The 21,563-nt window shown below is 46.5% G+C and overlaps 2 protein-coding genes across 3 annotated transcripts in view; one reads left to right on the forward strand and one right to left on the reverse strand.

The window, feature by feature from the left end:
* Positions 1-976: 976 nt before the first annotated feature.
* On the forward strand, positions 977-5,214 carry TAS1R3 (taste 1 receptor member 3; the record flags this gene model as incomplete). The annotated part of the gene is made up of 6 exons (XM_079545424.1): positions 977-1,155; positions 1,308-1,608; positions 2,033-2,812; positions 3,087-3,290; positions 3,572-3,692; positions 4,289-5,214. 6 exons carry the CDS (start codon positions 977-979, stop codon positions 5,212-5,214), a joined length of 2,511 nt encoding a protein of 836 aa, XP_079401550.1.
* Positions 5,215-11,292: 6,078 nt separating this feature from the next.
* Positions 11,293-21,563, reverse strand: part of DVL1 (dishevelled segment polarity protein 1) — a gene marked incomplete at both ends in the record, with an annotated part of 53,623 nt that continues 43,352 nt past the window's right edge. Inside the window, 9 exons of one of the 2 annotated variants that reach the window (XM_079545445.1) lie at positions 11,293-11,708; positions 14,296-14,502; positions 15,002-15,169; positions 15,250-15,381; positions 18,684-18,761; positions 19,583-19,650; positions 20,128-20,204; positions 20,479-20,618; positions 21,410-21,479. In XM_079545445.1, the coding sequence (XP_079401571.1) occupies positions 11,293-11,708; positions 14,296-14,502; positions 15,002-15,169; positions 15,250-15,381; positions 18,684-18,761; positions 19,583-19,650; positions 20,128-20,204; positions 20,479-20,618; positions 21,410-21,479 (1,356 nt within the window). Of the gene's footprint in view, positions 11,709-14,295; positions 14,503-15,001; positions 15,170-15,249; positions 15,382-18,611; positions 18,762-19,582; positions 19,651-20,127; positions 20,205-20,478; positions 20,619-21,409; positions 21,480-21,563 lie in introns of both variants that reach the window. The other variant, XM_079545444.1, reaches the window with a different exon arrangement.

Here is a 21,563-nt window from a genome sequence, read left to right on the forward strand (position 1 = left end):
GGAAGAACAACTGCTTACCAGCACCTCCCATCCTATTCAGAGCTCCGTGCAGCTACGTTTCCATTAAAGGCATTTAAAGTGACATCTGATAATTAAAACTTAATTTTAAGGCTTAAACACTCCACTAAAAGGTTAGGGAAATCTGTAAGGCTATCTTCAAGGAGATGTTGATGTATTATCTGTACAATGGGACCGACTTTCTAAGATGCAGAACAGAGATCAGCCTTGTGTCACTTTGGAGGTATAGGAGCAATGTCTGTGATATGGTACAAATGTGAGTCAGAGAAATACAGTGAAATGAATTTTTTCAGTTCAGAGCCATCCTGCTTTCCCTTAGACTTGACAGAAAGGCACACAAACCATGAAGGAACTTAAACCACTGTCTTGGGCAACTGGTACCTATGTCATTAAGCTGAAGTTAACGTCAAAGCTCAGTGGGAGAAATAATTAGATTGGCTAATAAGGACTTGGAGGAAATCTTGGTACAGTTACAATTAACAGCTCACCAACCTCCAGCCCGGATGGGGTCTGCACTGCTGCATCCTTATGATGTCCTGAGGAGGATTTGGGAATCTCTGTGACGAGGTGACCTTCAATTAAAATAAAACAATAAATGACATCAAGCACCCCCAGCTGTTCTGGGATAACTCAATAACTCACAGCCCCAGCAAGGAGGGGGGCAGAGGGAAGCAATACAGCCCTTAAGTCACTGCCTGCGTGCAGCACAGCAGGATGAGGCAGTGGTTTGCAAACAAGCACACCCAGAGTCCTGCTGCCTATTTGACTGTTGCCACTCAACATCGAGTTACACATTCAGTGCAGTTTGCTAAACAAATTCCTCTGTGTTATTTCCATCTCCCTGGGTTCTATTTAAACTGATTTCACGGAAACTGTTGACACTGCATCCCCTGCCCCCATTTGCTCTCCTGCATTTTAATGCTTTCATGAAATGTTTTTACCCCCAAATAGGGAGATTATGATCCCTGAGCTGCTGCTGTGCATGAGCTTTGGTTGCGCAGCAGCCCTCAAGCCCAGCTGCCTCTCGGCTCAATTTAGGAGGCCTGGTGACTACATCATTGGAGGCCTGTTCCCTTTTGGGATGGACACCATCAACCTGACAGCACGATCAGAGCCCACCTTAATTGTGTGTGAAAGGTAAGATGGCTGTTTGTTTCATTAGCACGTGTTACATTTGGTCACTTGGGCGCAGCTGAAGGCAGCAGACGGGATGCTGAGATGTCAAACAACACGCACTGAGCACCACAGCACCCGTGGATCACGTCATTCCCTGCCCCCTCTTCCTGCAGGCTATTTGTAGATGGGCTGATATGGGCCCTTGGGATGAAGTTTGCTATTGATGAGATCAACAACTCCACGTCACTTCTCCCAGGAGTGGAGCTGGGCTATGACATCTGCGACACCTGCTTCGAGCCACTGGCAGCCCTACAGCCCAGCTTGCTGTTCGTGACCCAAAATGGCACAACAGACATTGGCATAGCATGCAACTACACCGACTACCAGCCTCGTGTCACTGCTGTGATTGGACCACATCAGTCAGATCTCTGCCTGCTGACAGCCAAACTATTCAGCTTCTTCCTGATTCCACAGGTAAAGAGATTCCCAGGAAAAGTGAGAATTGTCCTTTTTGGTGGGGGGGGGGGAGGGTTTGAATGGCTTAGTTCAGTTGGAAGGGACCTCTAATCCAGCAACCGTGTGCGCTCCATGTCTTTGCAATGCTGTTATTTAATTGCTGTTGTTTAATGGCACCATTAGAAGCATAGCTTTCAATCCTTGCCATGGATGTCCTGTGTGATCCTGAGTAGGTGGTTAAATTCCCTGGAACACACATCAGTGTTTAACTTCCCAGAGAGGAGAGGGCTAACGCACACCGCCCTGCAACCCACGTGAAATGGGAATTCACAGTGGAAACTGGGAGAGAATTTCAATTGTGACTGTAAGCACTCAGTTATCTCAACAAAGAGAGCTGTCACAGTCAGGTGAACGTAGCTCTAAGGTATTTCTGAATCTGCAGGTCAGCTACGGGGCCAGCAGTGAGAAGCTCAGCAACAAGGAGCTGTACCCATCCTTTTACCGAACTGTTCCCAGTGACAAGAACTTGGTGGAAGCTGTGGTCCTTCTGCTGAACGAGTTTGGATGGAACTGGATCGCCACCATTGGAAGCGATGATGAATACGGCCGAGGAGCCCAGGAGCTGTTCTTAAGCACAATTGGAAATGGTAGCATCTGCATTGCTTACGAAGGCCTAATTCCTTCAGACCTCACAGACCCCAAGGCTGAGAAACAACTGGAAGAGACCATTCAGAACATTAACAAGACCAACGTCAACATTATTATCCTTTTTGCCTTTCAACAGCCAGCCCAGGCCCTGCTGGAACAGAGCATCAAGATGGGACTAAGCAAGAAGGTCTGGATTGGCACTGAAGCTTGGTTGCTGTCTGACATAGCTGCCTCCATCCCCAACATTCAGAGCATCGGGACAGTCTTAGGCTTCATTATGAAAGCAAGCAGCGTCCCTGGCTTCCAGAAATACGTTGCCAAGTTACTCAGCTCTGTTCAGCAGGATGAATTTTGCCAGAAGTCCAGAGAATCCTACCGCCACGTGAGCTCTGACATGCTGGGCACACAGTGCAAACAGTGCGACCACATCTCCCTGCACGACATCTCCTCCACCCTAAGCTACTCCCAAGTACAACCGGTGTACATCGCAGTCTACAGCGTGGCTTACGCGCTGCACAGAGCGCTGGGCTGCACCCACCAAGGGTGTCCCAAAGCATCCATCAGATCTTGGCAGGTAAGGAAAGGTCTGAGGGACCAACAGCCATTTTCCATTCATCCCCTATGCCAGCATGCCAAATTCCCCTCTCCAGGGCTGCATTCAGGCTCCCACCACCTGGGCCTGGAACAACAAACAGAGCAGCTGATAATACAGCAAGGAGGCTGATAGCTGCAACCTTAGCCCACATCAGGGGGATCTGATTTCATCAGTCAGCTTACTGCATTAGCAACCTCCAAGGAAGAACATGAGCTGCACTGATACCTACTGTTAATTCTCATTCTCTCCTCAGCTGCTGCACTTCATGAATACCGCTCCATTCATGGTGAATGGCCAAAGTTTCAGGTTTGATGAATCCCATGGCACAAACACTGGCTACAAGCTTATATTCTGGCACTGGGAAAATGGCAGCCTCACATATCTGCCTGTGGGAGACTACCAAGAGTCCTTGTACCTCAATAAGTCCCTGATTCAATTTCACACTACACACCAAAAGGTAAAGAGGGTGGGCAATCTCACATTGCTTTTAAGTACCTGTTTTGCCACTTCATCATCAGAACTGTCCATGAAGAGCTGCCAGCCTACATGCTGCTCCTACAGGATTTGTGTGAGACCCAGCTTGTGCTCTCCTCCAAACAAGTAATCCATCTCCACTGTACAAAACCAGAATTAAGTAAAATTAGGTATTCTCAGCACTGACACGGATGTGATGCCAGCAAAGCACAGCCAGTCTTTTTGTTGGGTACCCAGCTGACACTTCTTTCCCCTTTTGTTCAGGAGCCCACATCAGAATGCTTCAGAGAGTGTGAACCAGGGCAAATCAGACAGAACAAAGGGTTCCACTTCTGCTGCTACGACTGCACAGACTGCCCAGAAAACACCTTCTGCAGTTCTAAAGGTGAGGTTTGAGAAAGGCAATGGCTTTACCTGCTTGTACTGTGTCTATCTACCCCTTAAAGTCACACAGGTTCACAGAGCTGATAAGGATCTGCTGCAGGTCCTCCTCTAGGAAGCACTGAGAGGGCGGGAAGTTTCTCTCCATTCTGTTCTGCTGCAAAACGCCCAGTCTTGCTGTACAGATATTCAGTGCTGGACCTTCCTCTGATGATCCCTCATAGAATGTGCAAGGACAAGGTGTATGCTCTATCTCTGAGGCAGGAGAGAGGAGAACTGATGGAAGTCTGAGGTCTTAGCTAGAAGAGAAGCCTATGATGGAGTTCTGGGATTTGGTGGATGCTGGTGATCCTTCCTGGGATGAGAAATAAAACCAAGAAACAACGTGGCAACTTTTGAAAGGAAGGTAGTGAAGTAGAGAGGAAAAAAAAAAAAATTAAAAAAATCCAAAGCTATGGAGGTCCAATATGCTTGGGAAGGGGGGGGAAGGCAGCCAAACCAGCACCCAGACAAGTTCACAACTGATCCTTCCCCACAGGCTGCACGAAGCAGGGCAGCAGCACGCTCCTGCAACGTGCTTTTCTCACTGGTACTTTGCAGACTGCTCCACCTGCACTCCCTGCATGGAGCACCAGTGGTCCCCTGCCCAGAGCACGCAGTGCTACGACCGCAGCGAGAGATTCCTCCGCTGGGACGAGCCGCTCACGGTTGGCTTGCTGATATCCATGTCCATCATCGCATCCCTGATCTGCCTGACAGCCGTGCTCTTCGTTAAGAACCTCAACACCCCCCTCGTGCAGGCTTCTGGAGGCAGCCTGAACCTCTTTGCCTTGTTTGCACTCGTGCTGATGTGCCTCAGCTCCTGTCTCTTCATAGGGAAGCCCAGTAACAACCTCTGCGTGATGCAGCAGGTTCTCTATGCCCTGTGCCTCAACGCCTGCTTCTCCACCTTCCTCACCAAGTCCCTGGAGATCGCCCTGCTGACAGAATTCCCCCGCTGTGCCCGCGCTGCCCTGCGCTGGGTGACGCCGAGCAGAGCCTGGCTCCTTGTAGCCCTGTGCCTCCTCACCGAGTGCCTCTTCTGTTTCTGCTGCCTGCACCTGGGCCCTGACTACGTGCTGCCTGACTACAGCTCGCTGCCCACGGAGGTTCTGCTCACGTGTAGCACCGCGTCCTGGCTTGCCTTCGCCTTGATGCATGGCTACAACGGGTGCTTGGCCTTCGTCTGCTTCCTGTGCACGTTCATGGTGCAGACCTCTGGGAAGAAGTACAACATGGCCAGGGGCATCACATTCGCCACCCTCATCTACTTCATCATCTGGATCTTCTTCGTTGCCGTCTTTGCCACTCTGAGGACAGTCCTTAGGCCTGTGATTCAGATTGGTGCCATTCTGATGGTCAGCCTGGGTATTGTGGGGACCTACTACATCCCCAAATGCTACATCCTCTTGCTGAAGCCTGATTTGAACAGAGAGGATTATTTCCAGTACTCCACCAAAGAGGAGCCAGAAGGAGACCCTCAATAAACAGGCAACAAACCAGATCTATTGAAGCCTCATTAGAAGCTGGCTGTATCTTATATCATATCATAGAATGGCCTGGGATGAAAAGGATCACAATGATCATCCTGTTTCAACCCCCCTGCTACGTGCAGGGTCGCCAACCACCAGACCAGGCTGCCTAGAGCCACATTTTAGCAAGAATACTCTGTTCAGAATGACTCTATAAGGTATGATGCAGACTCGATCACCAATTTAATGTAACTGATGTGAAACAAAAAGCTAAGCCTTCCAAAGCCAATGTTTAAATTTGTATTTTACATGGGGGGAAAAAATAAATAAGTAAATTCTTGATTTGGACACAAAACTACAGAAAGCATTTTGAGGCATAAGGGCAGCTGTATGTGTGACATGAGAAGTGCACGACCCATTCAAATATCAACTCACTCATTTGTATTTCATCAACGTGTGAGCAAACATGGAAATGAGGACAAGGCACCCAGAAACAAAGTGCAAATCACCCCATCGCAGTCGCTCCAAGAAATCCCTTCCATCTCAAATCACATGCAAAGATCAATGGGGAGGAACGCCTCTTACCCACAGGGACATTCTGCAAAGGGGACAGAATGAATCAAACACTGTAAGCACCAGGAAGCATCCTTCATCTCTGCAGCACACCCGTTGTTCACTGCACAGGAGGAGAATTCTCAGCTCCAAGAAGGGCAGTGCTTTGCTCCATTCAATATCAGTTACAAAATGGGTAACTGATAGTTTCAGAAGGCATGACAGATCCTCGTAAAGGAAAAAAACACACTGACCCTGACAAAAGCTGCTTGCTAACCATCCCCAGTCAATATCTAGCTAATATTACGAATGTTCTACATCAGTTACTGAATAAATGATCATCTTTGAAAGCGCTGAGTGTGGGGTTCAATGGAAGAAGGTATGAGTGTAACCCTCTGCAAACCCCACAACTCTTTGCCACAAGGCAGCATTACCTATTACTGCATACCAACTTTCCCAAACCTATTTTTCTGTGTGTCAAAGCCACCTCTAATTACCAGCCTGCCTGCTTACAACACCCAAAAGACAGCAGAACTCTCACCTGAAGCCTGGAAGACCTCGTGACTGGAAATAGCAGCAAGTCTTCACGAGCACTCTGTGGTACCTGCAGGTCTAAGAAATATTCCTTGCTGCAGTGCTGTGTTTTCAAAGCAGAACAGCAGAAAGGGAAAAGCACCTGATTGTGTTGCTCAGCTCCTTCCAGCCACCTGCAGACAATTCAAACCAGCTCACGGGCAATTCAAACTGGTTCACAGCTGGAATCCATCAGGCCCCTGCACTAACAGGCTGCACAGTCCAAATTTTCGACCATTTTCACCTGACCAGAACTGGCCAGATAATTTTCTGCCCTGCATAAGCTAACGTGGTTTGAAAAGGCACATAGGGCAACTGTGCAGGACTGTCTCATAGGCTCCCACGTATCTCTGCTGTACAACTGTGCCGTTTGTAACGGGTGCTCCCACAATAACTGCTGCTTTGCCTTTTCCCCTTTCTGCTGCATCTCTACCAGCTGCAAAATCTGCCTCCTGAAGCCTCCAAGGTTGCTGCTTGTAGGTGAACCACTGAGCTTGCATCTGCTGCAGTTTGGATGCAGCATCTGGCAGAAAGGGAATGTCCACGTGAACCAGCTGGATACACAGACAGGTTCTACCAGCAGATCCATCTCCTGCGTTTGCAGGCAGGACAACTTGCTCCATCCCATGTCTTTATAACAGGACGCTTTTACTTCCAGAAATGTTCCAGCCTTTCCTTTATACTTACACCTGCCAAACCATGACAGGGGAAAGGCTGCTAATTAAGAGCTTGGGGGATTTATATTACCATCTTTGCACCAATTTATTCATCGCTAGCTCAAAGCTGCAGCACTTCTGGTGAGTGTCAGGGCCTCGTGTTTCCAATCAGACACCATTTACCTGCACAGCTTTTCAGCCACCTGTGACCCAGTTCAGCTGTGTACACATACAGGGCTCCTGTCTCACTCTGAGCTGTGATCATTTACAAGCACCATTAAAACAGGGCTCCTGGCTGCCTACCATCAGCTCCTGAACGTTTCTTCTGTTGCAGAGATGGCAGAGAGAAACAGAAGTAACTAAAAAAAAAAAAAAAAAGAGGCTAAGATTCTTTTTCATTCTTCTTGAATTATAGACAGTGCAGTAGTGCAAAGAACTGAAGACATACACTGCAGTTATCACATAAAATTAAAAGCTTTTTAGTGTTTAAAATAGCATTTACACATAAGCAGCTATATATTAACTATACAGACACTTGGGTTTTAATACAATATCTACAAAAAAGAATTCAATTATGCAATAGACATTTAACAGGAACAGTGCAGTCCATGCCATTAAGAGGTCACTCTTCGAGTAGAACCAAATCTAGAAGAGGTGATAGTCTGGGTTTTCATTATTTAAAATCATGTAACTTTGTTCCTCTACTGTACATAAAATTCTTTACAGGTATTTCTAATCACTGATTAGAATTAATAATTTTAAATCAATCTTATTACAATCCAGTTAAATGCAGAACAAAACAAAAGAAAACAATTACATCGACTCATGAGCTGTCAAGTCTCAGGATGGGACTGCCCACTTAGAACAAAAATTATATCAAAAGTCAACGTCTGTGCATCATTGCTCACCATCCAATAGACCTTTGGATAAAGTGTCCAGGGGACTGTTACCTTTGAAAAGTAAATTTATTAATGGGAGGTAAAAGACAATAGCAGTGCTTTTAAGACTATTTGCCAAACCACGGTACTCCTCAGAGTTAAAATATCGGGTGGGTTCACTGCCCACCCCCCAGATTCTGCCTCCTTTGGATAGGAGACGTCATCCCAAACTGTTCTCTCCAAGTTTCCAAACATACCTCTTAGTCCTCGTCCCAAGCTGCCGCCAGGTTTGTGTGAGCGCTAAGCCCAGCTGCAGGGCAGGCGATGAAGATCTCAATTCCAGAAATGAGAAAAAAAAACATCAACTATTTAAGGCTCCTGTTGTGGGGTTGTTTCAGTGCCCCGTACAGCAAAACCCACCGCTTCTCACTGTGGGCCATACATTCTACAGCTCGGCCAGTGCCAGGTATTTAACATCAATTTCGTGCCCTGATAAAAGACGGTTCTGCAGGACTCCAGCCTTCCAACTTCCCTCCGCCTGGCACAGCACCTCTATCACAAGTAGCTTCGCTGGCATCAGCAGCACTTCCTTCTGCGCCTTGCGCTGCACCCAACAGGAGAAACTTGCACAGTTAGGCCCCAGCCCCCTCTATTGCAAAGATAAATGCACATGCATTGAAAGCCAAGGGTTTGGGAAATCTTCTGTCTTCAATCACTTCTGAAAATCAAGCGCTGGCAATGTTTCAGGCCAACCCTCCCCTCATCTCCAAGCAGCCGTATGCTACAAGGGGAGGAACGTCAGCTGTTGTTTCCACATGCAGTGGCCATTATGTATTGCACTGCTGACAAAATGGTCAGTGACATTTCCCAGCTGCTCTCGCAGGCTCTGCGTGCTGCCAACCAGCCAGCAAACCCATCGGTGCGCTCAGAGCCATTCCGATCCACGGGTGAAGCTTTCAGGCCAGGTTCCTCAGCAGAGAAATGCTCTCCCACACCTCTGCATGCACTGCCAGCCTCGTTCCAGAGCGACCCACAGACACAGAAGTATAAAACACAGTCATTTCAACACTGCAGCAAAGACCAGCATGACACAGAACAGCTTCTGCCAACAGCACAACGACGAGACGAAAAAAGAAACCGAAAGCCAGCAAAGTGTGTAAGCTGCAGCTCCTGAAAAAACGTGAGGAAATTAAATACAATTCTTCCATCGGCGAAAGCTCAGCCCCCGGGCTCTGTCCATTTTGGCAGTATTACAATGACAGTCTCTTCCTCCAGCCCTGCATGTTCTGCCTTTAAACAAAGTGGGCCAGAAAAATCCTAGGATGTAAGAGCCCAGAAAAGTTGCACTCGATTTAAAAGCAGAACCACCAGTGATTGTCAGGAAAGTCGCAGACTCCTTAACAGTGTTCTCCTGGAGACACAGGACAAGTATTCTTTTGTTGTTTTTTTAAACCCTGATTTATCTCATTGCTTTCAATGTCAATCTCTCACAATGGTTTACTTGGTTTAATTAGTGCCTTTGCTGCGTTTGTGGGAGGAGAAAAGGGAAAAAAAGTGTTAGCAAGTGCCATTCTTCTGAATGAGCCACCAGCAAGTCTGCCACCAAGAGCAGCCCATCAGATGGATTATGAAGAAAGCACAACTGCGAAGATGCTGTCCACCTTTAGGGAGATTTTCTGAAAGAAGCAGTCCAAAACCACTCAGCTGGTTCCAATGTAATCTGGGTTCCTAGCCTGAGTGATTGCTTCCTAAAAACCTCGCTTCCTTTGAAGTGAGACTTCATCATCTGCTTCACACAGACGTTTGAAATCTGGACTTGGCTCCTTGGATAAAGGATGGATGTTTGCACACAACTCTGCCATAAGAAGTAATAAAAGTCCATCAGGACGAACATGTACAAAATGGAAAGCTTGAGGAGCAGTTTTCCAGGGTGACAAAGGAACACAAACTGCATGTTTTAGTGAGAAAGACGTGTTCGCTTTTGATGCTCGTACTGGATAGTCACACCACCCATAAAGCATGGAAGATACCAAAAAGAAGCTTCTCATCAGTTAAAAAAATAAACAAAAACAGGCTTATATACAGCAAAGACTGATTTTAAAGCTCCTGTCCTAAAACCTGCTGGAAACAGCTGCTTAAGTGAAAGCTCCCAGCAGAGTTTTAGCACAGGCTGTGCTCAGTGTCCGGCACAAGGTCTCACTCACTGTACCACTCATGGACTGCTCTCACCTCTCTGCTAACAGCTAGTTCCCACTGGTGTTCAGGACATGCTCCTGTGGGTAACTCAGCAATTGGGGTTAGGTATCTCCAGGTTTCTATTTCAGGGGAGGAAAAAAAGGGGAAGATACTGCTCAGAAGCCAAGAACAGAAGGAGAGGTGGTCAAAATGAAAAGCCACGTGCCAGTGGGAGCCAGGATTTCTCTGTCTCTGCTTGAATGGGGAATATGTCCCTTCCAGAGGGAAAAGCTGCAGCTACGCCAACAGAATCACGCTGCAGCAATCATTCTATTTCCGTGGAGACAACCTTTAAAACTAGTAAGCAAGTGCAAATCATAGCCAGAAAAAAAATAGACATCTGTCAGCAGCGATGTGACCGAAATGCCCAGGAAAAGACTGCAGCTACAAAGTCCCTATCATGAAACTGAATGAACTAACATCACAAGTTCTGCACAAGGAGCACATACAGCAGCAAGGTTCCACCATTTCCTTCACAGAATAATGGACATCTGAAGAAAAAGGAAGATGGATTTACACTCTCTAGGCAGTAGAAGGCAGTCACAACTTGGCTTTCTGCTGGGAACTGGTCTGTGCCTGCTCCTTTCCAAGCATGTATGGTCTGTACTCACAGGTGCTGCATCTGCTTAGTGCTGACTGATGCATCCAAGCACCAGCATTACGAGGCAGTATCACAGATACCAGCCAACAATCCTTTGTTTTTCCTTGCAGGAGAAAAAGCACAGGAAAATAAAAGTGCCGTTATGCATTACTGGAAATTCAGAAGTCACGTGAAATAATAAGTCCTCGGATCAGCCCAAAAGATACACTAATTGCACTGAAAGTAGGTGCCACAATTACCAAAGCTCATTAAGATGTGAATATACACCAGCCAACCACAATCAAAAACAAGAGGGGAAGAAAGAAAAACGGGAGGATAAAGAGAAGACGCCATCGACTTGCTGATATTTAACAATCCTAGGCGTTGCTGGGGGTTTTTTTGTGTTTGTTTTGTGGGGGGGTTTTGTGTTTTTTGTTGTTGTTGTTGTTGCTTTGTGTTGTTGGTTTTTCTGCAACACACCATTGCAAACCGGGAAGGCGTGACATGCAAAACAGACAAACTTCTTCCCTTCAGCATCCGACAACGACCACATTTCCCACCCGGCCCCAAAACAATCCGCCCCGGCCCTCCCCAAAGCAGAGTCTGAAGGCACTTCCTCTCACATGATGTCGACAAAGAATTCACAAGGGTTGCCCATGGCCTTCTGGAAGGACTGCCGGCTCCCCGTCAGCTCCGGAGGAACGGAGCTCAGTTCTCTCACCGGAGGCCCTCCAGGGGGTCCGCTCGTCCCGTAGACTTTCGAGCCCAGTTTGGGGAGGTTGTAGAGGGGTGGGACACCCGGCGGCCCGTAAGAATGATGGCTGTGGTGGCTCCTCTCGCTGTGGGTGGCAGAGACGTGGCTGCGGTGGCTGAGCTGGCTGACGGGCCTCTCGCGGCGCGCCGTGCCGGTGCCACCACTGCAGGCAGTGTGCTCAGATTCACTGCCACTGCCCGCCGACTTGCGGTCCTTCTCTCTGCCAAGAGCCCTCCTGCTGTTCTCGCTGTTGCTTCGGTTCGAGCCGCTGCTTTTGCTTCCTAAAGCCCGCGGGGAAAAAAAAAAAGGGACATGCAGAAAAGCTGGGTTAGCTCGGTTCCGTTGCTGGCTCCAACACCAGCACCTACCAAACCCACAGATCCACCTGTGACTTGGTGTGATGGCAATCGTGATGACAAGGCCTGAGCGTGCTGATGGGATTGAGCGGTGACAGATGGCAGAATGAAGCGGACGAGGCTGTGCCATGCACAGGCACACGGAGACACCTACAGAGCTCGCACAGTGAAAGCAGCAGCTAGCTCATAAGCAGGGCTGGAGGCCTTCAGCTCCTCCGCCGCCTCGCTGCCTAGATGGGAGCAGCAGAAACCAAAGGAAGAAGCAGGCGTTTGGCTTTTAACCCACAAGCAAATGAGGTTCAACTGAATCCTGAGCGTGCCTTTGGCCAACGTTGTTCAAAAGGAAACTCATTTGACTTCTGTATCAACTGGGCAGATTGCTGCTCGAGGCTGAACCTCCTGAGGTTCACTGAAGTCCTTCTGTTGCATTCGCTATGTAGGCTCTTCTAAAATTCATCACTGCAGCGTTTTGTTGTTGGAGTTATTTATTGAGCTGCTCTATAAGGAATCAGGAACACGAAGGATGTTCCCAGCAGAGGCCACTAAACCAGCTCAGGAAAGCAAGGGCTGCTGCTAGGATGTAAGCTGAGCTGTTGCTACATACAAGCTTTGCTAAGCTTTGGAGCTCATTCAAAAGGGAAGCTGAAGGTTGTGCTCTATTACCATCAGAGATGGGATAGATGTCAGGAGACATTTCTAAATTAATTAGCCTTAAAAAAAAACAACAAAAGCAAACAAACAATAACAAGAAACCCACATGGCATTTCATTGAGTTCCTGCAGTTTAGAGAGTGTTATGACTTAAGCCAAAGCCCTGAGTGCAAGACTGTCTTCCTGCTAGGAAGGATCCCAACCAGCAGAATAAGGACCAGCTTGTCATTCTGAATGATATCTCCTTTGGTCTCCTGATGCAAAGCAACATTTACCAGCTATGAACTAACAGGATACATAACTAGAAAACACAGAAAACCCAATTTTTAATCTGTATATAGAGAGTGACCGGCACAACCCTGTGGCCCAACACTCTCAGTACCTTCCCAAAACTTCTGCTCAAATGTTTTTCAGCCAGTCAGCTCCTGAAGGGCACTGGTAGATATATAAAATCCTGATGGACAACATCAGGCTCGTGAATTAAAAGCTGGGATTTCTTTATTTTTACGAAGGGTGGTGAAGAGACTGGTGGCAGGGTTTTCCCATTTGAGCTGGCAGCAAGCTACCTGATGCCTTTCTCTCGTGGCTGCTGCAGCACAATCACGTGGGGGGCAAACAGCTTGGTATGCTCATGTCACACTGTTGGACTGTCGTGCGTTGAGACAAAAAAGGAAGAACACAGCTAAACATTTGGGTCACAGGAGTCTAAATGATCATGCTGTGAAGTCATTATTATCATGGAGGCATTTGAAGCTTACCAATCCCCTAGAGTCAGCCATTCCTCTATGAATCCTTCAGTCTAATGCTTGCTCAGAACAAAACAAGGGAATAACAGTTATAAAGTAAGAAACAACACAGCAGTGTAGTTTCCAAATGAAGAACAAGGAAAGAGTACAAACTCTTAATTTAAACACTCTTGGTGCCTTCCACAGGGCTCTCTTAGCCACTAACACAGGTGCATGGATGAAATACCATACCTTTCCTGTTCCAGCAGCAGAGATCTAACCAGCTGCCAAAAAAAAAACCAAAACCCAATTTGGAAGTGATTTATAAAGCATCCCAACAGTGGGACCCTGTTGGTACAGCCACAAAATGCAACTTTCACTTACTAAGATTGAAAAATGAATGGCAAAACGATCCTACAGCAGAAAAGGAAGAGGTCAGGTTTTTAATCCATGCAGCACTATCCTTTTTTCCCCTGTCTCATATCACCATACAGACTCTCCTCCCTGTGAGCAGTATTTCAGCCCTGTAACCTCTTTGCTGCTCACCTCACACTTGTCTCACCCAAGCAAAAAGAGTGATTGCACTCTCAGTTCCCTTGGTCCTAATCCCTGTTCCACCAGCAACCAGCAACCCTCATTTCCAGCAATATCAAGAGACTGCAGCCCCCACTGTTGGTAATGGCTCTGACCTCTGAAAAGGGTCAATACTTTAAATCTGTTTTAACAGGGGGGGACAACTGATGTTAACGTTGGCCTGATTCACATTATTCAAGCAGCAGTTTACTGTGTGGTGCTGTTTGGTAGGTAAAGTACAGATGCCCATGCCACAGACAGCTTGGCTCTAGTTTCCCACTGGCGTTCTGCATTTGGAACAGAACTGCAGCACAACCAGAAACAGTCCATAGCACTGATAGCACTGACTCAGATCAAACATTGCTGGCAGTTTCAATACAGAGCTGAAAGGCTAACCCACTCCATCACACACAAGAACAGTTTTGATTGCATGCAGTCACACCAAATCCATGCAAGTAAGCACAGGAAACCACGAGACAGGAGCACAAACAGTACTAAGGAACTCAAGCAAATGGTCAGGGGTAATGGTAGCTGTAGGAATACATACCAGATTAACCAGCTTACCTTCGCTTTGCTGGCTCCCTGCACTGCCACTGCCATAGCTAAAGCCTGGGTCTTGGTATGCTGGTGGAAAACACGGAGGGGGCAGAGGATACTGATAGGGGTATCCTTGGCCTAAAGGCCAGGGAGCAGCAGGATGTGGAAGTGGAGCAAGGGTATCTTGATCAGAGGCTCCGCTAGAACCATTGTTGAGGTTCAGTGCAGCCATATCTGGAAAAGAAAGAAAAGATGAGGATTGTACTCTTCCCTTGTAGAGCTGACTCTTGAGTACCAGTAATGGCTTACAAAGCACTTGGTGTGCCTGTGAGGGACTCAGTCTTGACAGCTTACTCTAAATATCACACACGGCAGGGCAGATAGGAATATTCACCACTGGGCACCAAGGTACCTTTGCAGCGTTTCTCCAAGTCAAGGGGAAATAATTCTCATTTTACAGACTAGAAACAGCTTGACTGACAAGCAGGAAGTTTTTGGCATCTCCAGACATTAATCCTGCTTCCTTGAGCCCCAGTGCCACGAGTCCATTCTTTTTCAAAGGGTCTAATTGCTGCTCTAACAGGAAATGTTAACCACTTGTCATGCAACTTCAGCCTAACGATCTGTTCTGAAATGCTCACTTGTCAAACTCTGCAGGGCTCTCCTCTGTGCACCCTGTGAGCACAGCAGAGAACACACGTGCAGCTCTGCCCTTCACAGATGTGGAACTTACTGCCACAGAGGTCTCCAAAGACATAATAGCACTGCTCTGAGAAGGTGATTTTGTTCACAGTGTGCCTGAGGTAGCCGTGTTTTAACATGCTGCTGGCATACTTCCTAGCCTCCCGTCGGTCTTTGAAGCCTTCCACGTGTGTGTAAAGCCAGTCAACAACATCTGCTCCTAAAACGAGAACAGGAATGGGAGACTTAGGAACATCCAAATCAATTTACAGGCAGTGGTTAAGGACCAGTTGTGCTCACCTATTACTGCATTGGAGATGGTAATTTTTAACCACATCCTGTCCCGGATTTCAAGGCCTGAGTCTGGCAGCTGCATGACCTTGACAATAGTAGCCATGTCGCTCTTCACAGTTAAGGGAGATTCTTCTAATTCTAAAAGCAAAAGAAGGTTACATGCTTCTTTGGAATGAACACAGTCTGAAAAGGATTGGATGAAACATTTCAAGATACAGCTCCACCAACAGATGCAAAACCAGACAGAAAAGTTCCCCTTTTCACCCCAGCAGTGGCATAAATTACAGCCTTCAGGGCAGTTATGGAGAGATTGTGCTCAGTGCAACCAGTTCAGCCACTGAGATGCCAAGTCCCCACGTCTTCAGTTCACCCATCAGCTACAGATCAGCACTGCACTGTTTCAATCCACATCTCAGTGAGATTTGTCCAAGATAAAACACGAGGAGTTCTACGGTCACAGTTTTCATTTCGACTTGCCACAAACAGCACCCACCCAACAGCTCAGTGCAAACCTCTGTAGAGGTTTTCCAGCTTACTCTTTGACTTTTGCCTTGCCCTAACTGCACAGAACTCAGTCAACCTATCCATATACAACAGGACTATTTTCTTAGGACACGGCACCCAATTCTACTTTCTGCCCCTGTCTTCTCAGTCCTAGAAAACTCACTTCCAGCACATTTGTTCTGTGCTTGCAGTTCAAACCCTCCTCCAAGAGGAATTCAGAACACTCCTCCCCTCCCATCTCCCAGCCCCCACATCACCCACCTTTCCAAAGCACATGGGAACCAAGTTTCCTCTTTTCCAGCAACTCAAAATGTTGATATAAGGTACAACGAGCATGAAACAATGAAAACTGAGAATGCTTCTTTCAGTGCACTGCTAATACTCATGAAAATATCCAAGGCCATCCATGCATGCAATTCCAATACTTATCGAGCGAACAAACACTAACATTTGCTTTTGCTTGAAGTTAGTTTGGTTAGTGGCAAAAAGCAACATCTTCACTTGGAAAAAAACAAAAGCATATAAAAATCAATATTCAATATCAATGAGGGGAGCAACAAATCATTTCTTCTTGGAGGCCTGCAACCTGCCTGCAAAGAACAACACTAGCCAAACCATCAGCAGTATTTCCTGCTATGCAGACATGCACATTTCTCAGGTGCATCTTAAAATGCACCCACACTGGTCTGAACTTTGTCAGCTGTGGGCATGACCTCCTCCACAGCAATGGGAAAACCTGAGGCACAGCACAGTGTAACCCCATGGGGGGCCCACAAAACTCTGCCTCAGGACTTTGGTGTTGTGTCTCTAAGTGGCATTTTTTCCCTTTGGCAAATCCTGGTAAGAAAAAAAAAGGTGTGCGCCCTGGGGCAATGAAGTCCTGTCACATACAAATACCCAGCCCTGGTTGTGTTGCATTGCCTCCTACATGGTCCTACTTGAGTGAGGAAGTACATTTGCCCAAACAAAAAGGTTGCCTTCAGCCAGCTTTGGCTTGGATACTCTTGTTTTGGAAGGAATCTGCCTGAAAAAGTAAGACAGCTGATGGAACAATCCCTGCTGTGTTGTAATTTGCAAGGCCCCAGAATCTCTGATACTTTAACCACTAACACTGATATGGCAGTGGCTGTGAAACTATTTCAGATACACAAATTCCATTTTGATCCAGAGGTCAGAGAACAAAGGAAAGCTAACCAGAAGAAAATCTGAATTACTCAATTCACTTAGAATTATTTCATCCTGGTCTTGCTGTATGAACACAGCAAAACATACATCCACAATGCTCAAAACAAGGAAGCATGAAACAGACTTGTTTTACGTGACTCCATTAATTCACTGCTTCCCCTTTTACAGCCAGATTCTGTAGAACAGGTACCACATGCACTTCAAATACTGGCAGTTGTGTCCTCAGGGGGACTGAAATAAAGCATCTTGGACTGGGACATGAAAAGTGAGGAAGCCCCATCGTGTGCGAGTCTGTTTCAGATATAAATGCACTGTTTCTCTCCTGTTTTGCCTCTCATCTTCCCTTCCTCCCCAGCTTTGTCTCTCCTGGCATGGAGGCCCACAGGACAGGTGCTCTCTGCCCTTGGGACCCTGCAGTGCTGCCTGCTGCGCTCAGTGAGGTTCACAGGACTGACCTGAGGGAAGCAGTGCTAAACAGAAGGTCACAGGGAAGCCCTTCTTGCATCCAGGAAAGCACAGAAATGAGAAGCTGTCTCCTGAAACGTGGTTCTGCTCCCAAATAACCTTTATTTTAAAAGTAGGATTGAAAGGATGTCTGCATTCCACATTTCCCAGTCACATTACTGTACGTCAAGGCACGATACACGAGTATTTCAAGAGGAAAAAAAGAAGAGTAACAGACTCTCATCGGACAGCAATCAGATACATTGATTCCAGCAATCTTTAGCACCTGGAAGGCTGAAAACACATCTCAAGATTAAGCATCATGTAAATGATCCACTTGCTTTCTACTGCAGATGTCCCTTCAGTGCTGCTGCCCACTGTCTAAAGAGGCACTGAGCTACACCTACAAAAAAAACAACCTCCTTTTCAATACAAGGTGAGGTGTAACTCTGGGAACAACCCACTTGTAAAACCAGAGAAAGGGAATGAGAAAGAGAGGCAGACATCTATGCAGTCTGATAGAACTGAGCTGGGCCCTGTAAAAGCAACTTCTGTGCTTCAGCCTTTGCCCAGGAAAGTCTGTCACTAATCACTGATCTCACGTTGATCTTTTAACTCCTCAAAGGGTTGGTTTGTATGTTTGGGCTTTTTTCCTTTTAAATATGACAACTTGTTGGTTACACGGATGAGATGAGATTGGAGACTGCCCAGGACAGACAAACCAGGAAAGAAGACTGAACTCTAACAAGAACTTCACATGGGACATCTGCTCTGTTTTTTTTTCCCAGTTCAATAAATTCTAAGAGGATAAAAAGGTATAAAAGAAGGCTATGTAACCATCGGTGAAGACTTTCCAAATGATTCTTTGGTACCCAGTGACATTCATTTGAAGGTAATGATTGCAGTTTCTAAAGAAAGCCAGCAGAATTCAAGGAGGAAGCCTCACATTCACCTGCAGGGATAAAGCTGGGGGCCTGCCTTGTGACTTTAGAAGGGAAGCCACTTCTTCCTTCTTGCACGCGAACCCTGGCAGAACAGGGCTGCATTAACTTCTGACCTTAAGAAAGAGGCTTTATGCTCCCCTTAGGAATTACAAACTTCAGAAAACACTCAAGAGCTCTGTGATGGCTGTCGTTTTCATGGTGCTTGTGGCTGGGGTCGGCTTTGCACACAGCTCTGCACTGCTGGCCCCGAGCAGAAGATGCCTGCCCTGTGCTGGCCGCAGTGTGACTTACTTTCCGAATCGGGAATTGAGCTTGTTAGTGAGGAGCTGGTAGATGTGGTGATGCTCATGGAGGGGCTCATACCGTAACGGGGGTACGCTCCCGTCATGGCTGTGGTATGAGAGATCCACGCTGCAGGGTCAATTGGCCTCACTGGTTCAGCTGCAAAGCAACCAGAAAGGGAAAAAAATACACATGAGTCAATGGAATCCAATTTGCAGTGAACAGCAGGATCTAATTAAGTCCTTCCGTTCTGTTGTCACAACTGAGACAGCCCCAACAGAAGGGAACAGAAAGCACCTGGCCAGCAGTATTTGCTTTAATCTAGGAGCTGCTACATCAGTCTCACAGGCCATAACCATGCCAGGACATAGCCCTGCTCCTGCAGCTGTGGTATTTTTCCATCTGGGAAACGTTCTCATTTGTTGGGAAGAAGTTATCAAGCTTAGGACGACTGGTAACACGCTGGCTTCTTAAGCACAGCTCTCACCAGCAGGAGGCAGCTGTGCTTGTCAGATGAACACAGACCCTTTATAGCCACTGAACTATTTATTAAATCAAAACTCTTAAACTGCATCATTTTCAACAGTGTTTGTGTATATTTTACTATGTGGCTTGCCTCAAATTTTAAAAACAATCCATTTAAATTCTTTCTAAACACATAAGTGGTAAAAAATATGTGGTAAAATATGTGGTAGGCTTTTCAATACTTAAGCCTATTTTTCCCCCAGACCTTCTATCAATTAAAAGGTTAAGCTCAGAGGATGTAGCCAGCAAAAGGCCCAAATCACGTAAATGAAAAGAAAAACTCCCATGAATTCAGTGGGCACTGCAGTCTCAAAAAAAGCATCTTAAACCTATAAAACAATACATCCAAACTTGAAATTAGAACTTGCAGGGAAAGGAAATCAGAAGATAGCTGAAAATGTTCTGGACCTTGATGGCTCCAAAGGAACTCAGCAAGGAGCACCAACTGTACTCACCCCTGGGGATGGTGAAATAACTCCTGGGAGTGGGGTCCCAGCACTTGGCTACCGTTAGGCTAATAGGTCTAGGAAGAGAGAAAACAGGTAAGGGAGACTCTCAGCTTCCCCCACAGAAGTCATAACTACCACAGTCAACTCTCTGAAACAAGCTTATCAAGTACGTTCTGAGAAGGTTCCTGAGATGCTTGTCAAACCATTTTCAGCACAGACAGCATCAGCTGAGTTTCTGTTTCCCATTTATCGTAGCGCTACTGGTGAAATCTGTGGAGTGATCAGATTCTGAGACATTCAAACTCACTTTCCATAAACAAACACTGCTACTGAAACCAGGCAACTCCCAGTTTGTGTTGGCTTTGGCTGGTGCACTGAAACCAGTCTCATCACTCACACTGAGAAGCTCCGAGTTGAAATCAGCAGTCATGCCAGCTGCTTATTCAGATCAAAATGCTGATTTCTGTTTGTGCTGTTTCTGTTGATTTGAGGTTTGCTCAACACCAATAAGGAGTGCAGAGGATAAGCAGCAGATTTGGTAAGATGCTTACCCTGGCTTGGAGACTATTTCCCTTAACACCCGTACTGCATCATCATTGCTCATGTTCTCAAAATTGACATCATTCACCTGAAATGATACAAAGAGCTGCCATCAGGCTTAGCAATGGGAACAATAAAGACATTTTAGTTACTCAGAGAGAAATACTGTTTCTCAGAGCACGCTGACTATCCATCCAGCAGAGCTCACAAAGATTTAAGCGACAACAGTTTTTGTGCCATATTTCTCTGAGCATGGATGAGTTCTGCTGATTATTCACTACCTCCATGGGATCTGCTGGGATGGCTGAGCTGAAACCATCGATGTGAAAGAGAGCAGTGCATCTTTCTGCACGCGGACCAACCTGCAGAAGCATGTCTCCTGGTTCAATTCGTCCATCTGCTGCCACAGCCCCTCCTTTCATAATAGAGCCAATGTATATGCCACCATCACCCCGGTCATTGCTTTGTCCTACAATGCTGATTCCCAGGAAGTTATACTTTTCTATACAGGGACAAAGTGGAGGGTAGGGAGGGAAAAAAACAAAAAAGAAAGCAAACAAAGTGATTGAAATGATAGTGAAGAGCTAAGAGCTGGTCACTCCAGCCCTGAAAGTTCAGTTCACTGCTTACTTACACAGCTGGGATGCATTTGATTCACAACTACCCCAATATCTCAGTTTACCCTGCTGGGGTAAGTTTGCCTGGCATGTTCAGAGACAGACAGCAGGGAAAAGCTGCTAAATGCATCACTGCTTCATACAAGACACTAAAAAAGTTACGTTAAAAAATCATCAAGGGAAATAACATAGAAAAGACATGTCTATACCTAGAAAACAGGCAGCTGATCAGCACTAGGCAATGCTTTTCCACACCACTTAAAGAGGAAAAACAGGCTGCTGCTGAAAGGCACTGAAGTGACAGTTCTGCCCATTTCCATCTGGCTAAACAATGAAACACGTGAACTCCAGAAATGCAAACTTTCAGTGTTAGGAACAAGAACAGGACAACCTCTGGCTCCTTACCACTCCTAGAAATATGAGCACAACTCCATCCTCTGGATTCAGAGCTCCAGCTCCTTCCCCAGGCTTCTCAGGAAGAACACTGAGCTGCTGCTGCAAATGGCTCCAATTATCCAGTGCTGGACTAGGAACCCAGGCACTGTCAGAGCTGCCTCCCAGCTGCCTTCCCTTCAGTCCAAAAGGAGTTCTTTCAAACCAAGGAACTTCCTATTGACTCCAAAGGCCTCTATGCCATAACAAAGCACATCATAACAAACATTGCTCATCCTCTTACCCATGTTGAGTGTGACAGTGATGATATTTAGGGACATGGTGGAATCTGTGATGCTGCTGAACGAGGATGACTGCAAAACATAACAGAAAATTCTCAAGCTTGTCAGTGGCTCCAAATAAGACATGACAAATAACTAATGAGCACTAATTCATCA

The sequence above is a fragment of the Tetrao urogallus genome (assembly GCF_951394365.1).
Source record: "Tetrao urogallus genome assembly, chromosome: 21".
Taxonomy (NCBI): domain Eukaryota; kingdom Metazoa; phylum Chordata; class Aves; order Galliformes; family Phasianidae; genus Tetrao; species Tetrao urogallus.